Raw genomic sequence first — 21,006 nt, 5'->3', positions numbered from 1 at the left:
GGAAAAGCAGGATTCTGTCTTCTGAAGAAGCAGAGGTGTTTATGTGACTTTTGATTAATAGAGCCAAGAAGTTATTAATTATCAAAATTAAGGCGTAAAAGTTAAACACTACTGTAGAGGTTATCACAATTAAATTATAAAAATTAGGGATAATCGAAAGAAAAATTATTACATGTTACCTTCCCCAAAAAAGAATAAGAACAATCCACATATTTCATAGATTAGCTGTTGTGCTCTTAAAATTACCTGTCACACTTTGGATTCTTTGATTTCAGAGTAATGTGTCAGTATTGCTCCACATTTACAGAACTAAGTATTAGGTAAAAAAGGAAGGAGTTCCTTCTAAAATGAGCAACATGACAATATAAGAATCTGAAATTGTTAACCATGATTTATTTGAATCAGACTATTAGAGATACAGTAAAGTAACAGGACTAAAGGAAGAACAAACAAAATTTGTTGGTGAAAAGTTTAATTTCAGGATAATTTTAAGGAAGTGTAGTGAATTTCAGGTAAGTATAGTTACAGCATTAAAGAAACAGGTAGTTGATATTAAAGGTATGTATTTTATGATCCTAAGTTAAATAAAAATTCTTTCACATTTTTTAATAAAACACTGCTACTTAAGTGGTACTAGTAATCAGTTGCCTTTGAACAGAAATAGGTTATTAAAGATTATTCAAAAATAATGACAAAGGCTAATAACATTATGTTTCAAGTCAGTCAGTGAACTCAGTCTCTATACTCATGTACAGATCCGTATCATAAGAAAGTTCATGCCAAACAGTACATTGAGTGATAGGAACAGAGAGACCAGACCTAGTTATTTGCTAGATTCATTTTAAGAGGAAAGAAAATAATAAAACACCGTTGTAAATGGCACAGGGGTGTAGAGAGTTCCTGGCTATATGGTCTTGAGGTTGAAGAGAACACAATATTGGAAGAGAGTCATGAAGACACCAGAGTAAGACGCTAAGAAAGTATTCTGTGAGGAGGGATGAGCACACATAGAGTGTCCAAAACAGCGTGGCACTGGGGAGTGGCAAGTCTGTGGCTGCTGGGGTATGAGGAGTGGACGGGGCTGTGGTCTGAGATGACAGTGAGCAGATATAGGCTGAGGCGTTGCAAGCTGGAGGGCAACCCAATCCCACATGACCAAGTGTGCGCGGTGGGGTACGTAGTCCTGTATCAACAGTGACTCTCCTCCTCTTGTTTATTTGTACTTTAGGAGAATTAGCAACTGAACTTCACAGCTATGTGTATCCTCATCTTTTCTGCCCACGGCCACCTTCATTAATCTTTCATAATCTCATTCCATTAACTGAAGAAAGTACCTCACCCATATTTGCCCAAGAGTTGAAGCAAAGGTAGCTAAAATCTTCGTCTAAATATCCCTCCACCGAAATTTCTTGTGTTCTGACGAGTATAAGAACTCTGAGTGATACTACAGAACTGTTGTGAATTTTAAGGGATAAGAAGGAATAATTGACAAAATGGTTAAAAAGTAGTGTTCACGGGGTACCCCGGTCGCTCATTTGGTTGAGCATCTACCCTTGGCTCAGGTCATGATCTCAGTCCTGGGATCGAGCCCCGTGTCAGGCACCCTGGTCAGCGTGAGGGCGGGGGTCTGCTTCTCCTCCTCCCCTCCAGCCCCCTTAATCTGTACACGCTTGCTCTCCAAATACATTGTAAAAAAAAAAAAAAAAAAGGAATGTTCAGGTTTATGATACCCTTTGTCTAGGAATTTTAGCTTTGGAGTATAAGCACTTTGGGTTTCAGAGTTTTAAGGGAATCAGATCTAGGCAGTGGCTGTGTTTCTTGCCCCCTCACTATGAGTCTTCCCTCAAAGACCTACATCAGGATGTCCAAGGAAAATAGAAGAGGAAGAAACGTGAATGCTCAGGGGCGATTGCTATTTGCCTTTCACTACTGTCCTCTTTTTTTCCTCTACGAGAGTAGCATGTGCTTTGATAATACTTTTTATTTAATATAACTTGTCTACTTTGGCAGAAATAAAAGGCACACCCTAGGGAGGCAGTTACATTTCATAACAAAATCATTTTCAAACTAAGAAAATAAAGCTGTAGAAATGACAATTAGGATGTCAAATTTTTCAAATCTGGGTAATTTTAAAGCTAAAAACTTTGAAGAAAATATTCAAGTAAATGTCATTAAGTGGCAATTGTTATGTTTCAGGATGCAACAAGAAGAAGTTTCAGATCTTAATGAGTCAATTCTTATAATACCTGACTTTTTAAATTCTGGAGTTATTTGGAATGGCCCTAATACTTATATATAGGTTCACTTTTTTAAATGAATGTGTCATGGTATAAGTGAGATGACTTTGATTTCATTTAAGTGAAATTTGAATATCTGATTGGTAATACTGAATCAGTTTCTTCTCTAAAAATTGAAAATTTTGTGGATATAATTTTAATACATTAAATCAAATTACATTCTTATCAGTAAGTTTGGCTTCATTTGACTATGTATTATTTTGGTTTTTTACCTTTGGCCTGTATGTAAGAGAACTACATAAGGATACTCCTAAATAAGAGTTCTCCTAAAGTGTTTTGCTTTGCTTCTTCCCAAATATCACTAGATCACAAATATAGGCTACCTTCAGACATTCCTTGCATTTATTTTTAGATTTTTCTTTACCCAGATCTTCCCTATAGAGTGGTATAAGGTATTATCCAGACTTTTCCATCTTTAAGAGAACAGAAATCTTCAGAGATGAGGCATCTTTGTAGTAGTAATAGTGGGGGCGATGGGGAAGTATTTTTGCTAAATATACTTCAAGACCTGTTCTCAACTTTTCATAAAAAGGGATCGTATTGGATACCTTGTTTTTAATAATTAATTGTAATTGTATCTTTTTCATGATTGTTCATGAAAATATTCGATCAAAATTAAAATGAGATTTAAAAATGTCAGCAGGGAAAATGCAAAAACGACAAGATTTGGTTCTTTGAAAGTATTTGCACGTGGTGAGGAGAACAGATCTATAAAACACGTGACAGTATAGTTAGGAAGTGTGTTACTAAAGGCATATGTGTGGCATATTGTAAGCATGTGGATGACAGTGGTTTAATGTAATATTGGGTAGTTTGCGCAGCCTTCTTCAGGGCTCTGCTCTGGCTGCACATTAGTATGACCTGAGAAGCTTTAAAAACAACTCAGACCAAGTGAAACCATTTGTGGAAATGGGGCTCATTGTCTATTTTCAAAAAGTCTCATACATTATGCTGATGAAGACACATGGTTTGGTTGGGGAGCCCTGGCCTGAGGGCCCATTGAGGACCCATAATGCCCCAGTGACCTCAAACCATCCAGCAGCGTGTCCAGGAAGAAGAGCTGATGTGGCGGCACGGAAAACCTAATTTTCATTTGGAGCTTTCGTGAAGCTTCTAAGAAGGCACACATCCCTGAATTTTAGAAGATGGGTAGAAATCTAACAGCCGGGTGGAAAATAACATTTTACAGCTGCCTGGGGAGAGTGAAATGTCTGCTAGGAGTCTGCTAGGAAGGCCTGTCCTGTGTGTGCTGTAGCAGGAGACGAGGCTAACGAGTCAGGCCTTGAACATTAAGGGCCTGAATGCTCGTGGGGTGACGAGGGAGCATGGTAGGCTGTCTGCACTGACAGGACCGGAACAGGTTGGGATTCTGGGGGCTCCTCTCTGGGGCCTGCAGGATAGACTGTCCATCGCCGGTACCCTGCCTCGCCCACCCTGGGGCACGACCCAGCATTACTGAAACACAGGTGGCTCAGGACTTGCATGTTAGCCCTTCAGGTGATCTCTAGGCCCTGCTCCTCGCCCCACCCGTGGTCCTGTCTTGTTCCTCCATTGCCTGTAAAGTTCCTACACTACTGGATTCGACCTCGGAGTCTGCCTTCACATCCTCTTGGATCCATGCCTCAGAATCCTGCTGGGCTCCCTCCACACCTGGGGACTTTGTCTTGGGTCAAAGCACTGGAAAACCCGCTTGTCTGGACAGGGTCAAAGACGGAAGTCTGCGAACTCAGGCAGAGCTGAGAGTCCATGTGGGTCTGTAGACCAACATTTTCTAGAACTTTGAGTAATATGGCCTAGCCCTCTCCCTCTCTTTTTATGGAAAACATAGTATGCTTTAATAGCTATCTTTCCATTTGTTACTGGATATATGATGCAGCATTTGTTAACTGTGGTCTGATGGGGCATCTGGATTAGGGTGTTCTTTCATCATAGTCCTATTGTTTTAGGCTTTCAATATGTGGCATTCCCTGTCCTCAAGGAACAGCATTTTGGGACGGAGAAGGGTGGGGGAGAAATCAGGCATTCTGTTTTGTACACGCTGAAAATACTGAATGTCCGTGTGGAAATGGCAGGTGGTGGTGGAGTATGCAAATCTGAAATTCCAATGAGTCGTCAGGGTTGGGCATACAGATTTGGAATCATTTAGAGAAAGTTAGTATTTGAAGCCTGGGGAGAGTCTGGAGATCATTTTAGGAGAGTCTGGAGATCAGGAAGATACAGGATCCAGGACAGAGTCCCATGGACACCAGGATTTAGAGGCTGCACAAAAGGGACAGAGCCAGTGAGGTAGGAGAAACACCAGAGTGTGGCGTCAGGGAAGCAAGAGGAGACATGTCAGAGGAGGGTGTTTATGCCACATGCTGCTCAGAGGTCGGGCAAGGTGACAGAGCAGTGATCCTTGAGTCTGTCACGGTACAAGGCACTCTTGACTGTCCTGGAGTCCGTGAAGAGTAGAACCAGGAAGGTAAGAAAACAGAATTAACAGGAAAATCTCTAGGGGATCAACCAGTAGCAAAGAACAATATACATTCAAGGAATCCCTTCTATATAGTACTTTGAAACATTTTATTAAATTTATTGGGTGCTTACTATGTGCCGAGCTCATAGCATCAGACTTTCTTCTTTTTTTTTCCTTTGACTTTTAGAAATGAGTGGTCCAGAAAACGTACCACTTGTTTCTTTTGGTAGATGGTTAGACCAACTTCTCTGTTTTTATAATTCACTTTTAGAAAAAGCAATTTGAAAAGGCTGAGGAGAAGGGATTGACACATTCTCACAAAGAGTACCCGGTGATATTTAATGCTTTGAGCTGATTATCAAGTTCATAATATCCTAAATCCTCTTTGCTTTAGACTATAAAAAAATTTCCATTTACCCTAATCATGTTAGAGCAGGGCCAGCTGATCATTATCTTAGTAAGATTTTCCTTCTGTAATGGCTGGCACTGATTGATTCTGGCTATTTGTTACAAACTTCTAGAAAGGCCTTTATGATTGTTCACTGTTTAAAATGATGTCATTTTCTATTTGTGTTTCCATGATTCTGATGCAAAGCTCTCCAGATTAATAAGGCTTACATTTCAGTCTGAATCCTCATCAGAGGGTTGTGACTTTGTATACGGTTTGGTGCCAAGAGCAGCAATAGTGTTTGAAAAATATAGATAGGTTCTCCGCCCTGTTTTGAGAAAGGAGATGCTACCATGATTGTTGTACTAAGTTAGATCCCTGGAAAAATACTGCAGTGATTAAAAAAACCACCTCACTCTGTGTATTTTGAGTAGCTCCGCCTTTTACCCTTCTCACGTAGGTCAGCCCTTTCTTTCCATGCTGTCTCAGTGGAGCCCAGGGCCAACTGATGAGCCTCAAAGTCCTCAGACACAATAGGTTCAAAATGCCATTTTTCTCATCCCCCGTGTGGTTCTCCTTCCGTTTGTGTTCAGCCTTCTGACTCATAACCGTCAGTCCTTTTCTGTCTTCCAGCCCAGTTACCTGCCCTGCTGTTTCTCCACAATACTGCATCATCTCTTTCATTTCCATGGGCATCGCCGTAGCTCAAGACATCAGTACCTCCCCTATGGGCATGGAGGTCATCTCTCAACTGCTTTCCCCTTCCATCCCTACATATTTTTGTTGCCAGGTCAATATTATTGGAGCATCATCCAGTTCTCATCATGACCCAACTTTGAATAGAAAAAAAGTGCCTTCTGTCTGTCAACAGAATGAAGTTCATACCTCTTAGTGTTCCATCTGGCCCACCTGCCTGGCTTATGTTCTCTCCCACTTAGCAATTCCTTACACTCCCCATCCCATATTCCATTTAAACTGAATCACTCCCTGTATTCCCTTGGATTTTAATTTTGTCTCAGGGTATTCTCCTCACTTGGGACTCCCCTTCTTCCTTCAAGACCCAAGAGAAATTCCACTTCCACAAATGTTTCCCTGCTCCTGCCCCCAGTCTTTTTTCTTGAATATTGGAGGAGGAAGAAAAAAGGGAAGAATTTATAATTACTTACATCAGTACCCAAAGGCCTATTATATTTCTACTTTGTATTATATTTATATAGAATAAATTTTTCTACTTCATTGTCATGGCTTGAGTACAGGGTATTAATCTTTGTGCCATTAATTTGACAGTATTGTTTAATGTGTTTCCTGTTGTGGGTACTTCTAGATAGTAAGTGACCAAAAGAGTGGAAACTGAGTGTGTGACTTTGGGAATGATGTGATGCAGTTAACTTGAATCCTGCACTCAGATTGCCTAGCCCCATATTAACTGTGTGACCTTGACCTGGGAAAATTGCTTAAAGCAATCTGTGCTTCAGATTTCCCATCGCTGGAATGGGATAAAGTTATGACCTATCCTGTAGGGTTGCTCTGAGGCTTAAATGCCATCGTGTTTATAAAAACATGTAGGACAGTCCCTTACATGTGGTAGATGCTGTGTAAAGATAAGATAGTCTTAGCCTCGGTGAGGCAAGAGTTCTCATGTGCTCTGACAAAGTTCCTTAATATTCCTGATACTGTGTTAACCTAATGCTAAACTCTCTCAATTTCAGCCTTATTTAATTATTAATGTGAATGTATACTCAGCTATTTTATTGAGGTGAGTATAGTTAGTAGTTGCTTGAAAGTATTATTAGTTCATTACTTTTGTAATTCATTACTTTTATCTCCCAGGAGATAAAATGTTAATATCAAATGAAATAGGAAAGATTTCATGATGATTAAAAAATTTGCCATCTACCATTTTAGAGAATATGCATACATTGTCTTCAGGCCACTGAAGTCCCATGGTTTTTATGTTTGAGGCTAAATTCTTAGGTTCTTGGTTTTGAACATTTTGATTGATTATTTAATATAGTTTAGTTCACATAGAATAATTTTATATCTAATTAACTTATTCTTCTTTTCCCTACTTTTTAGGATTCAAGTGAAAGTGTGGTTTGGGAAATACACTTTTCCCCCCACTTCTATTGAAAAATATCGACCCATATCTGTATGTAAGTTTAAAACGTACAGCATGACAGTTTGATTTACTTAGGTTGTAAAGTGATTACCACATAGGTTTAGGAGCCTCCATCTTCTCATGTACGTACAATAAAGAACACAATTACTTCCTTGTGATGAGAACTCTCTTAACAACTTTTCCCATCTGTTCTGCAGCATTACCGTATCCTCAGGCTGCACATTACATCCCTGGTGCTTATTTATCTTCGGCCTGGAAGTTTGGACTTTGTGGCCACCTTCCTCCATTTTTCCCTCACTTTCCCCTGCCTGCCTTTGGTAACCACAAGTCTGATCCCTTTCTGGGAGTTTTGGGTTTTTTTTAACTATGAAAAAAAATATTTTTTTAGATTATACACATAAGTGAGATCATACAGTATTTATCTTTCTTTGCCTTATTCTACTTAGCATATTATGCCTCCAAGGTCCATACTTACTGTCACAAATGATAGGATTTCCTCTTTTTATGGGTGAATAGTATCCCAGTGTATATATGCACCACAATTTCTTTATCCATTCATCATCAGTGGACATTTATGTTGTTTCCATGTCCCGGCTGTTGTAAATTATGAACATGGGGGTGCAGATATCTTTTCAAATTTGTGTTTTCATTTCCTTTGGATATATTCCCTGAAGTAGAATTGCTGACCATATGGTGGTTCTATCTTTAATTTTTTGAGGATCTTCCATACTGTTTTCCATAGTGACTGCACCAATTTATAGTCCCCCCAACAGTGCACACAGGTTTCCTTTTCTCCACATTCACGCCAACATTTGTTATCTCTTGCCATTTTGATGATGACCATTGTATAGGAGTGAGGTGATATTTTTGTAGTTTTAATTCGCATTTCCTTAATGACTTGTGAAGTTGAGCACCTTTTCATAGCTTTTCAAGTCCTTTGTTCATTTTTAAAATACAGGATTTTTTTTTTTTTTTTGCTTTTGGTTTATATGAATTCTTTATATATTTTGTGTATTAACCTCTTAATAGTTGTGTATTTTGAAAATATTTCTTCATTCCATAGATTTTCTTTTCAGTTTGTTGATGGTTTCTTTTGCTGAGCAGAAGCTTTTTAGTGTGATATATAAAGTTCTACTTGTTTATATTTGATTTAGTTGCTTTTCCAAAAAAAATCATTACTAAGACCCAGGTCAAGGAGCTTTTATTTCTGTGTTTTCTACTAGGATTTTCATGGTTTCAGGTCTTATATTTAAGTCTTTAACCCACCTTGAGTTAAATTTTGTGAGGGGTGTAAGATATAGGTCTAGTTTCATTCTCTTACACGTGAATATCTAATTATTCTAGTGTCATTTATTAAAGAGATTGTCTCTTCTCCATTGAGTATTCTTGACTCCCTTGTCAAATATTATTTTTTATTTTTAAAGATTTTATTTATGTATTCACAAAAGACACAGTGAGAGAGGCAGAGACACAGGCAGAGGAAGAAGCAGGCTCCATGCAGGGAGCCCGATGCAGGACTCAATCCTGGGTCTCCAGGGTCACGCCCTGGGCTGACAGTGGCACTAAACTGCTGGGCCCCCCAGGCTGCCCTCTCTTGTCAAATAGTAGTTGAATGTACATAGTTGGGTTTATTTCTGGGTTCGCACATCTGTTCCATGTGTCTTTGTGTATGTTGTTATGATAATACCATACTGTTTGTGGATGACTATAGCTCTATAGTATAGCTTGAAATCAGGAAGTGTGATGGCTCCTGCTTCTGTTATTTATCAGGATTTCTTTGACTTTTCAGGGTCTTTTGTGGTTCCATATACATTTCACATGTTTTTTCTACTTCTGTAAAAAATAAATGCCATTGTAATTTGATAGGGTCTTCCAGTCCATGAACACAGGATACCTTTCCATTTATATGTTTTCTTGATTTCTTTTATCTATCAATGCCTTGTAGTTTTCAGACTAGTGATCTTTCACCTTTTTAGTAAAGTTTTTGCCTAAACATTTTATTGTTTTTGATGCTATTGTTAATGGTGTATTATTTCTTTTTCAGAAAATTTATTGTTAGTGTATAGACATGCTACTGGTTTTTGTATACTAATTTTGTAACCTATAATTACTGAATTCATTGATTAGATCTAAAAGTTTTTTGTTTGTGTCATCAGAATTTTCTGAACATGAACCATTTTCTCTATAAATAGACCATTTTACTTCTTTGTAGTTCTGATACCTTTTCTTTTTCTTGCGTAGTTGCTCTAGCTAGGACTTTTAGTATTATCTTGAATAGGGATGCTGAGGGTAGGCACTCTTGTGTTGTTATTCCTGATCTTAGAAAGCTTTTAACTTTTCACCACTGAGAGTGATGTTAGCTGTGGGCTGGTTTATTATATTGAGATAAGTATGTTCCTTCTTCCTTCTGGGAAATGCATTTTTAAGACTGTTAGAATTGGGACGCCTGGGTGGCTCAGCGGTTGAGCATCTGCCTTTGGCTCAGGGTGTGACTCCGGGGTCCTGGAATCGAGTCTCACATCAGGCTCCTGCAGGGAGCCTGCTACTCCCTCTGTGTCTCTTCCTCTCTCTGTGTATATCATGAATAAATAAATAAGATATGTAAAATAAAAAAAAAACTGTTAGAATTGTTCTACAAGGATTGTGGCCAAACTGCAATTTCTGAGTCAGGTTTTTTTAATATATAATCTGGAGTATATAATAAGGGAATTCTTTAAATACTCTGCCTCTAGCAGATGTAATGTTACCTGAACATCATATATGCAGTGTGTTTCCCTTGAGGGTATGGGAATAACTTCATTTTCTTATTCCTGTTGTTGCACGAAACTACAAAAAGTTTGTTACAGTGTTGTTGGCTCATTTTCTTGATCAAGAAAAAAAGAGGGAGAGATCGGATTTCATTTTTCTGAGGGAGATTGACTCACAGAAGATGCGTCAGCTTGGAGGGGTTGTTAGGGTCAAAGGACTTTTTAATTCTTTAGATTTAGATTAAAACTGAGACCAGTTATGTGAATTCCACCATTGGAGGTGGATTTGTTTTACTCTTCTTCAATGGGGTAGTGTGAACTGACAAAGAATATATATTGCAATTTGAAGTAGAGGTCATAAATAATCTGAAGTTTAGCAATAAAATGAAACTATAAAAGATCATCAGATAGTACCTGCTTTATTATTAAAGGATTGGGTAGGTAATTTCAGATTGAGATTGATCGAGACAATAAAGGTAGGTTAAGAATGTTCTAGGCAAAAGAAACACAAGCAAAATGCATGACTGGGAAAATGTAACATCTTTGTAAACATTGAACAAAACTAATTTGTATGAATATGGAATTATCCAAGACAATGGAATAAAATTTGGGAGGGCCTGAATACTAGGCTAAGGTGCTCAGGTATCATTCCTTTTATTCGTATTCACATGCTAATTTAATCCCTCATCTCGTTTCTTTTTCCTTTCCTCCCTCCCTTCTCTGAGATTGTAGCCTGATCTAGGGTAATAGGAATGATATGTAGAAGTAGGGAGCCTTGCTGAAGAGAGGATGATAAAGAACAGGTTCAGTTTTAGCTTGAGGGCATTGTGGGTACCTGAAAGGAAAGGCCTTGCCTTCAGTTGGAGAGCTGGAACTCAAGAGGAAGACTAGTGGTATGTATGGACTTATGACACTGTTTTGAGAAATAGCTGGAGATTTTCTGATGTCCAGAATAGCCAAGGGTGTGTGTGTGTGTGTGTGTGTGTGTGTGTGTGTGTGTAGGCATGTGGAGTGGGGAGGCAGCACAGAAAACAGAGCAGAGATCATCAGAGCTAGTAGGGTAGAGTTAGGCTCTATTTTTATGATAAAGTGTGGTTCGAGTAATAAAGTAGAGAATTAACACAACTTACTGATGAAGTAAATTTAACACTTAAAGCTTTTGATCAGTGGTTTTACGTTCTCTTGCAAAATCCATATATATTTGGTCTAACACTGGGCCACTAGAAAGCTATATGATATTGGGTTGTTTGGAGTGTTCTTTTGCAGTCAATGTTAGGTTTGTGCCAGTTACTTCTCATGATATATTATCTGTAAATAACTGGATTTATAGATAATATAAATACAGTGGACCAGCATATCAATCTCAGAGAAAACACCAAGTTTATATAACAAATCCTAGTCTATTTTCATTTTTCATATTAAAGAATAAAGATGAATATTACAAGAAAATAACAGGATATAATGTGTTTGAAAAGAGGTATGCCATAATTGGAGTATGATATCAGAGAAAAAACTAATTTCTTCAGTGGGAGAAAGGAGGACATAATTGAGTAGGGTCGGCACATATGAAGGCGTCATTATGGAAAAACAGCTATTAATTCCTTTTTTTAGTGATTGACAATGTTAATACAGTTATCCTGGTTCTAGAGAATAGATTAATGAGAGAGGGTAATGATGCTAAACAGTGCTGTGAAAAGTGCTTTTTATAAATGATCTTTTTTTTTAAGATATGAGAAAATTTAATGAATTCAAGTATTTGATATTTGTAGTTTTTAAAGCATTGGAAGAATGATATCACAAGTTAAATGGAGGTGTTGGGTGAAACTTAGTAAAGTTATTTTTATGCTGTTTAAAATTTTCATAGCTGTGAGAAGGTTGGGCTCTACACAGGCTTTGGGTCTTACTGAGGCCTTCTGCAAAGGGAAATTTGTTGATCGCTTCGGCCTCATGGAGTTTGTTTCCAATGAAATGAGAGGAATGTGGCAAGGAAAGTCTAGCGTTGGAGATTTGCAAGTGAAGACCAGTAGACTGCTGCATCAGGTCAGCATTTACTCTAAGTCCTTTTTTTTTTTTTTTTTTTTTTTTAGTATTTCCATTTTTGCAAATCCATCCTGTTGCCAACCAACCAGGAAACACATGTCTTCAATCGCTAAGTTCTTACAGCACTTGATCAGTAGCTTTCTTGTGGCAATTATATCCTGTTTTGTGTACTGTTTTCACTACTTTTGATATACAGTATGAGCTCCTGGAATGTCCCTACTTTTGTAGCTACTGAAGAGCCTTCACAGTGATTGCTGTGTGGTAGGTGTAAGAAAGAATAAATAGAGTAACTGTGGACCATTGCCAACACTGTTGAGAGCCTAAATGTCCCTTTACAAAGATTTAATGAATCTCTGTAAGGGGTAAAGTTGATGATGTGCAGGTCTGAGGTGACCTCCTTCCATGGTTTATGTTTTAAGAGACCCATAGCCTCTTCTAGAAGAAATAGAGGCTTCTTGAAAGTTTCCCTATAGCAGGGTTCTTTACCTCTTTCAAGTTAGGGAGTTGCCACTCCTTTGAGCTATGAAATTCAAACCATTCCTCAAAGGAAAAAATGCGTAACTCTACAAAATGTTGCTCACAACTAGAGTGATTCAGACTCCCAAAGGTCCAGGTTAAGAATTCCCTAGCCTAGAGAATTTTAAATGTGGAAACCATATAATCCTTGTGTAAAGAACAGGAGGAAAATAAAAGTATATTACTGTATTAAATATTTGTCAAGGCAGTGAAATATTTTCATCATTGAAGTGGCCATTGATTTTTGAATATGGTAATCAATTTTGAAGTGGTTATTGAAATTGATAATTTTCCATTGATAATTGAAAATCCTTTGCGTAATAGATACTAGAGGAATTGCAGAGAATAAAGATACCTTTGGGCACCTGTTATGGTCCTGGCCATTGATTGATTCTTTTTAAAAAGACCTGAAAAGTATTCTGTGACAGAGGATTCTGAATATGGAAACAATACTTTCTTTGTAATGAACAGGAGGAAAATAAAAGTACATTTTCTGTACTAAATATTTGCCAGTCCAGAAAAATACCTTGATGGTTGAAGTGGTAATTTATTTTGAAGTGGTAATTGAAATTGATAATTTTCCATTGATAATTAAAAATTCTCTATGTAATAGGTACTAGGGGCATTGCAGAGAATAAAGATACATTTGGGCATCTGTTATGGTCAGGGTTGAATGACTCTCTTTATAAGACCTGGAAAATATTCTAATCCAGGAAAGGACATCTGTGAGGTAAGTAATATATTGTCACAAAGTGTTGAAATCAAGAATTAAAATGAAATTAAAAATGAAGTTGTCCTCATAGAGTGATGCTTGTGTCTGGACCCTGCCATGAACTCTAGAGTCCACGTATCCCATTTTCTTTATCTTATAACCCAAATCAAGTACTAGAGACAGATGTGTTACCCAGCATTTTAAAATCTGATGTCTCACATCTATAAACCATCTGTCTAAGCTTTTCTTCTTTTCTTTTCTTTCTTTTCTTTTCTTTTCTTTTCTTTTCTTTTCTTTTCTTTTCTTTTCTTTTTTTTCTCTTTCTTTCTTTCTTTCTTTCTTTCTTTCTTTCTTTCTTTCTTTCTTCTTTCTTTCTTTCTTCTTTTTCAAGGGAGGTGGAGAAACTGGTGTAAAAACCCAAGTTTTCTGGAGAGTTCAGAAAAGAAAAAGCATTATTTTCACCATAATCTTATGCACAACTGTTCTTGTGGAAAGAGATATGCTTGAAGTGGTCAGGAAAAGCCTCCACCGCAAAAAAAGTAGAGCCCTGCCTGAGACATCAGAGTACCTGAATTCTATTCAACTTAAATAATGTGATCTAGGCTTTACATGACTGTGGGTTGGGTTGGATGTGGGCTGTGAGGGATAAGAAAGGTTCAAGATGACACCTAGGTTTTGGTCTTGGGCAGCTGTGTTGAATAGATGTGCTATTCATGGCATTATTCATGGAAGGAATGATTGGGGAGCTAGAAGTCAGGATTGCATTTTGGGGCTTGTTAATTTTCATGGAAATTAAATCAGTGATAAGCAGTTGGAAATGTAACTCAGAACTTTGTGAAGGGTTGGAGCTATAGATGCATTGTCAATGAATAGATGCTGTTTGTGGCCATGTACTTTGAGGAAATCACCCCTGTGGTAACATGTGGATTAAAAGTTCAAGGCCCCCATCCAATATTTACAAACGTTAACCTCCCATGGGTGCACATCTCCAGTTTCATAATGGAAATTAGAAGAAAATCCATTTGCCTTATTAGAATTTATTTTTAAACATCGTGAAAAGCAGTACATTATTAATAAAACTAACCAACTGAGGATTGGCTGAAGGGAGGTGGATGTGCTTATAAAAGAGCAACATAGAGTATTGAAACGTCACTGTTGGGGGCACATGGGTGGCTCAGTTGATTGGGCATCCCACTCTTGGTTTAGGCATGGGTCATGACCTCAAGGTCCCATGTCCTTGGGCTTTGTGCTCAGTGGGGAGTGTGCCTGATGACTCTCTCCCTCTGTCCCTCCCCTCACTCACGTATGCTCATGCTCATCTCTTTGACGATAGTGGTGAATATATGAATTTAGATAAATGATAGGTTAATACAAATGAGTAAGCATAAAACCGAGAAAATCCGGGTAAAATGGCTAATTATATCCAAGTCTGTATCCTGGTTGTGATCTAATAGGACAGCTTTTATAAGATGCTGCCATTGGAGGAGACTAGCAGTGTATAACGGGCACGATTCCGTATAACGGGCACGATTCCTTAAAACTGCACGTGAAACTAATTGCCATTGACACATCACCTTTTAAGGAAATGAAATTATCTTAAGCTTTCAGTTAATTAAAAAAAAGTAATAGGGCAGCCCTGGTGGCACAGCGGTTTAGCGCCACCTGCAGCCTAGGGCGTGATCCTGGGGTCACCGGATCGATTCCCACGTCGGGCTCCCTGCATGGAGCCTGCTTCTCCCTCTCCCTCAGCCTGTGTCTCTGCTTCTCTCTCTCTCTGTCTCTATGAATAAATAAAAAATAAAATTAAAAAAAATAATAATAAATGCTCAGGAAAATAAGAGGTGCCTGGGTGGTGTCATGGATTAAGTGTCTACTCTTGGTTTCGGCTCAGGTGGCGATGCTCAGGGTCCTGACATTGAGCCCTGTGTCCAGCTCTGTGCTCAGTGGAATCCGATGGAGATTCTCTCTCCCTCTTCTTCTTCCTCTACTGCTTATTTATGTACACACATAGTCTCTCTAAAATAATAAATAAATCCCCCCAAAATAAATGAAACATTAATATTTTTACATGTAAAAAAAGTTAACTGATTTACTTCTTTAAATTCTATCTAGTGTTACATGACAGAAAGATAAAAGAAATTCATTGTCTTTACTATATTAGCTCTTCCTTTTTTTTGTAATGTGTTTGGAAGTACGCAGTTCTGGTTTCACAGAATGACACCAGTAGTCACCAAAATTAGTAAGCTTTTAATCTCTGACAATTTTAAGAGAAGACTATTAAAAGGTCATTTGGTAGAGCGATGCTCTGTTTTTCTCTGCCTACATTTTTTCAGACAAATGCAGTTAGGGTATTAATATTTTTTAGAAGTAGTAGAAAACTGTCTCTTATAAAGAAAATACTTGCAAAACCCAGGAGTAAGTCAAATAATTTCACTCAAAATTAAGAGCTGTTAATACAAAGATAGAAATATCTGAAGATGTTAAATACTATTTTGTGAAGTTTGAAGAACTATGACCTTTTATTTGAAGATGTTAAATATTATTCCTTGGTGAAATTAGAACTCTTTACATGCAAGTAACCATTTTAATTTTTCTGTGGAAAGATATTTATCAGAATTTAAGCAAATATGAGAACATATTCCATATTCCACTTGAAATATTGTAGTTACGAGCTCTTACACATAATTTTTGCTTTTATGACCTTGATTTCAGTTTCCTAGAGCAAGACATGCTACACATTTTTTAACCATTTTGTTAGTTTTTAGTGTAAATCATTTGACTTTGGGCACAGTGAAGAGAAACTTTGTTTCTTTGACTTTGCATCCTATTAATGAAATTGCATTTGTTCTATAGATGACATAGAAAATTATTTACCAGCAATGTAGTTTAAGAAAATTTTGGCTGGGGGCAGCTGGATAGCTTAGTTGGTTAAACATCTGCCTTGGGCTCAGGTCTTGAACCCAGGGTCCTGGGATGGAGCCCTCTCCCCACCCCCTCGCTCATGCGTGCTACTAGCTCACCCTCAAATCTTTTTTTAAAAAAATCTTGACTATTTTTAAACTTGTTTTGAAATGAATTTAATTACTTAAATCTACCTGGAAACATTTTTCTAGGAAGATAACAGCAGATCTGTTTCTTTAATGAGTAATATCAGACTTCCTATGTCCCTCTAAGCTGTTGTTTGTGCTGGAGACATTGTGTTCTTTCTAAAATCCCGTTTAAAATTTTTCCAGGAATCCCTGTGGTTGAGGAACCGACTCCAGACTCTCCAACATGGCTGTGAAGAGTGTTTATGAAGTAGCTAGCCTCTTTCCAGCCCCATTTCCCATGAACCTTCCCCTGCCCCCCAGTATCCATCATTTTCACAACTATTAACCTCACCTCAACCTCTCTTACTGGAACATCTTCCCCTTTTCTTGACTCTTTATATGTGTCCTGACAACACCATCCTGTTGACCTGCATTGACCCTACTCCTCTTTTTCAGGCATTTTTTTTTTTTTTTTAAGCTGCTTTAAGGAATGTAATCTGGTCAGTTTGTAGTTCTTCAGCAAATAGAAAAGTCAGTCCTTATTCTCCTGTGTGTACAATGTTGTATTCAATACTAATCCAGGCTTCAGGTGGACCTGAAGTGTATGGTGTGTTCCAGGTTTCTTAATGATGGAAGTAGGAAAGGAGAAGGAATTAAAGTCGAGAGGAGTGTCTGTAGCTCACCCAGTGCCTCTCACTGGCTCATAGGACTGCCTCGAATTAGCAGATTTTATAATGAACTAATACAGTAAATGGATTGTGGATAATTAGAGAAAGAGGGAATCATGAGGAAAAGTTTAAAGAAACTGTATAAGAAAAGGATTATTTCACTGGATAAGTGAAAGTCTTTTTCCATGTAAATAACTTTAAAAATGATGATTGCACATTTTTCTTGCTTTCAATCAAACTTAGCACAGGAGAATGGAATTCTAATGTGGTGCCAATCTGTAAGAGAGTGGAAGAGTTTCTTGGCATTGTGAGTCTATTGATACTGGAATGAGGAGAATATGAAGATTTAAATGGTTGGAAGTTCTTATCTGTCAATCAAATGGTAGCTTCACAGTTTAGCACCAACTTGTTATAAAAATGAAGGGGATATTTTTTTTTTAAGGGAATATTTTTTGAAAGGACAAAGAAGTAAAGCATGACTCAGTATCTCACCACTCTGGAAATTTGAAAGCACAAAACAAGATATTTATCTCTGGAATTACTTAGGACTGACCTTCACAAAGAAAGAAGGATGGGCTGAATAAGCTTAAGGACAATTTAATGTAATTTCAACGAAACAAAGACTTCCTGGTTTAGAGTTGTTGTGGACAGGTTGGACAAGAAATTATCATAATTAGATTTTAGGTAAACTGAGCAATTAACCTTAGCAATTTAATAACTTCTTTTGTGAACAAAACCAAAATGAAAAGTGCCTAAGAAATTTAATTGGACTGCCAATCTAATTAAATGCCATTCTGTGTTCTCAATAGGTAGCTGAGAGAATTTATTAAAAACAAAAGTTGAGTCCTTAAGTCTTTGCTTTAATCTGTAGGTCACTGTCATTAAGTAATCACATATGTGTTATTTCTTTCTTAAAGCTGGATAATGCAGATGAACAAGCAGCCCAGATCAGAAGGGAACTTGATGGTCGTTTGCAATTGGCAGAGAAAATGGCAAAGGTAAATTACTAACTTTGACAAACTGTATCTCTTTTCTTTTTACTCCTATTTCTGTGAGCTGAAAAAGTTCTGTATAGGTGGTATAAGTTTATCATCATCTTCTCTGTGTGCATACTTATTAGGCCCAAATATCTGAGTGCATAGTATGTAAATGGAGCATATTACCTGTTTTACATATCCTTCCTGATACACAGGACATGTTTAAATTCAGTAACTTGGTAGATTATTATGAAAGCAATGCCTAAATTTCTCAAAAGGCCAGATTTAGAAGAATTTTAATACTGTGCTTACCATAACCTAATCAGGGAAGTGAAATATTGTCCGTGCAAAATCAGAGTCCAAGATATTGAACATGGTGCTTGGCATGTTGCGGAGTCAACTAATATTTGAATGGGTAAAAAATCTAACTTGAAGTTTGTAATAAAAGAGTCTCACAGGTAGTGCGTTCAATATGATTTTATTTGTGCAATTGCTGTGATTCTATGTAACAGGAGTAAGTTCAAACAAAAACCATTAATTTCTTTTTAATACTTAAGATTTCTTAGAGGGGGAAAAAAAAGATTTCTTAGAGGATAAGAAACTTCATTATCTGCATCATTTAGTAAATTGATGTATTAATTTATTAATAGTAAAAGAAAACTTAGTTTTTCCTAATAGATCTGTAATACGGTGTTTTGTTTTGTTTTTCCTTTTTTCCCTTCTGCTAATCAAAACTTTGAATATTTGGAGATAAACTCTTCCTTTAGCATCCTCCATCTTTTCAAAGAATCCTCCCTATTGAGGAGTTTTCTTCATTTAAGATTTAGGTATAATGTGCTCAGTAAAACCTACAAATATTTAGTTTACAGCTCAGTGAGTGAATGTGTACATGATCTGTGTTAACCACCTCCTAAATCAAGATAGTGGACTTTTCCAGCACTTGAGAAGAAGATACATCCCATGCTGATTTTAACAAGTAAACTGTTTTTGTTTTTGCAAAGAAAAATGCATTTATGAATAATGTGTAAGTTTTAAGAATGCTAATTCTGTGTTATCTAAAAGTCTATTAAAAAGTAGGGAAATTGTTGAGAAGTTGGAGATAAACAGGGAAGTTGAGAAAATTAAGACAATTTGGGTAGCAGAAGTGACAGTAAGTTTTAAGAACCAAGCCAGAGACAGATGACAGGGAGTCTCCAGATGTTTGAAAACATAGGATGCTGTAAATAGGGGCTAAAGAGGTGCATTCATACAAAGGACAGTGGTTAAAGGGCAACATGCCTCGTTACTATCCTCGGGATATCTGGAGAGGTACTACATCATTTTGAAGATTCAAATGTCGAGTTCATAGGATGGAAATCAAGAAGGTGAAGGCTGTTTGGAAGCTTTAAAGAGGAAAACCCCCAAAACCTTTAGCTGAATTGGAAAACTGGCTGGAAAGACATTAGCCTTTCTTGAAGACCTGAGACTGGGGTGTTCCAGACTCTGCGGGGCAGGACTCTGGACCTGTGATCCACATTTGTAGATTGCCTCGGTGTATGTACATATGGGTACGCTGAGCCTGTGCATATGGTCATGAGTTGGATTTGCTTCTCTAGGGGCCTGGATGGAGATGTGATGCTTTAGAATGAAGTGTAGATGAATTTCTAGAGGGTTATGAAACAGGAGGGAGAGCCTTGTGTGTCTCATGTTTATGCCTGGGAGTAGAATGTGGGTTTATAACCTCGGGGCTTAAAGGGAGAGGGTCAGTGAGCACACACAGAGATAGCACCCACTGGTTTCATTACAGACATTGATACATTTAAAGTGTAGAGAGAGCAGTGAAGCCAATGGAATTAGAAGGAGAAAAAGCCACCAAAAATAAGATGCCTTTTGTTAATGTTTAATTGCTTTCTGATTCAATTTCACCAATTATAAGCCACCGTCATAAAATATTCATAAAGCTAATCGGAATTTACTGACCTTGTTGCATTGTATTTCTACAATGATCTTACGAACCCAGAAGTGGAGATGAGAACAATGAGTTCATTGTATAGATGAGGAGACTGAGATTTAGGGAAGATTACTGACTTGAAGATTACGGAACTAATAATATGGTGGAGGCTGGCCTCAAACCCTGGTCTTTGACTCCAGAGCCTTCAGTCTGATAAATCCAGAAGTATGGTCCATTAGCAATCATTGGTGATCGGTAACACCTCCTACCATACTTCACAGCACATTATAACAACAACAAAACCTTAGGGCAGAAATCTATTTCAAAGGATAGAAATACTGGCTTTAATACTTTTGCCATGCCATAATTATTAGAAAGTAGCAGGAAAAATGTGGACTGGGCCGGAAAAACCTGTAGGCAAATCCATGACTGCTGTTTCCTAGATACAGAACATTAGGCAAGTTTATTTAACTTTCTGAAGCCTGAATTTTTCTATCCATAAATTTATGGGATAAGTGCTTATTGAAGGCCTCCTAAAATAACCAGGCACCTGGGATTCATCCAGACAAACGTGTAGTTGTCTTGGGCAAAAGCCAGACAAACATACTCCTGCCATGCCCTGGTGCAGCTTGCATTTGGAAGAGCCCCACGATAAGCAGTAAGTGTTCGTGTAACTGAGTTATGGAGGGGATCATTTGCTATTGGGAAAATAAAGGCAAGGTGAACCGGGAGTGTAGGAGAAGGGGAGGGTGCTCAGCACGGCCAGGTAAGTGCTCAGGGTAGGCCAGTAAGTGCTCAGGGTAGGCCAGTTCCTGGCGGCAGGCACTGTCTTGGAACATTACACCAGAAGAAACTTGAATCATCTCTGACTCCTTCTTTTTCTCGTGCCTCATGATAAATGTATTAGATCCATTTGCATCCGTCTTCAAAGTATTTCTAGAATCTGACAGCTGTCCCCATCCTCCACCTACCAATCTGGCCCAGGCTTCATCTACTGGAATATTAGGAGCACTTAAAAAGGGACTAGATTTGAATACTGAGAATTTTTTTGTGGAGCAAACATTTTCATGTGTATGATGTTTTAGGGCCTCTAATGAGCGAGTAAATTAGAACATTTAAACCCTG

The 21,006-nt window shown here is 37.8% G+C and overlaps 1 protein-coding gene across 4 annotated transcripts in view; it reads left to right on the top strand.

Moving 5' to 3' along the window:
- The window catches only part of CADPS2 (calcium dependent secretion activator 2), a 447,623-nt gene that overhangs the window by 157,222 nt on the left and 269,395 nt on the right, over positions 1 to 21,006 (top strand). For all 4 annotated transcript variants that reach the window (XM_055314464.1, XM_055314463.1, XM_055314462.1 and 1 more), the window contains exon 4: positions 17,892 to 17,972. In XM_055314464.1, coding sequence (XP_055170439.1) covers positions 17,892 to 17,972 — 81 coding nt within the window. The remainder of the gene's footprint in view (positions 1 to 17,891; positions 17,973 to 21,006) is intronic.

This window comes from Nyctereutes procyonoides, unplaced genomic scaffold (assembly GCF_905146905.1).
Source record: "Nyctereutes procyonoides isolate TBG_1078 unplaced genomic scaffold, NYPRO_anot_genome, whole genome shotgun sequence".
In the NCBI taxonomy this organism is placed as follows: domain Eukaryota; kingdom Metazoa; phylum Chordata; class Mammalia; order Carnivora; family Canidae; genus Nyctereutes; species Nyctereutes procyonoides.
Note: the sequence above shows the minus strand (reverse complement) of the source record. Positions and strands in the feature narration are given on the sequence as shown.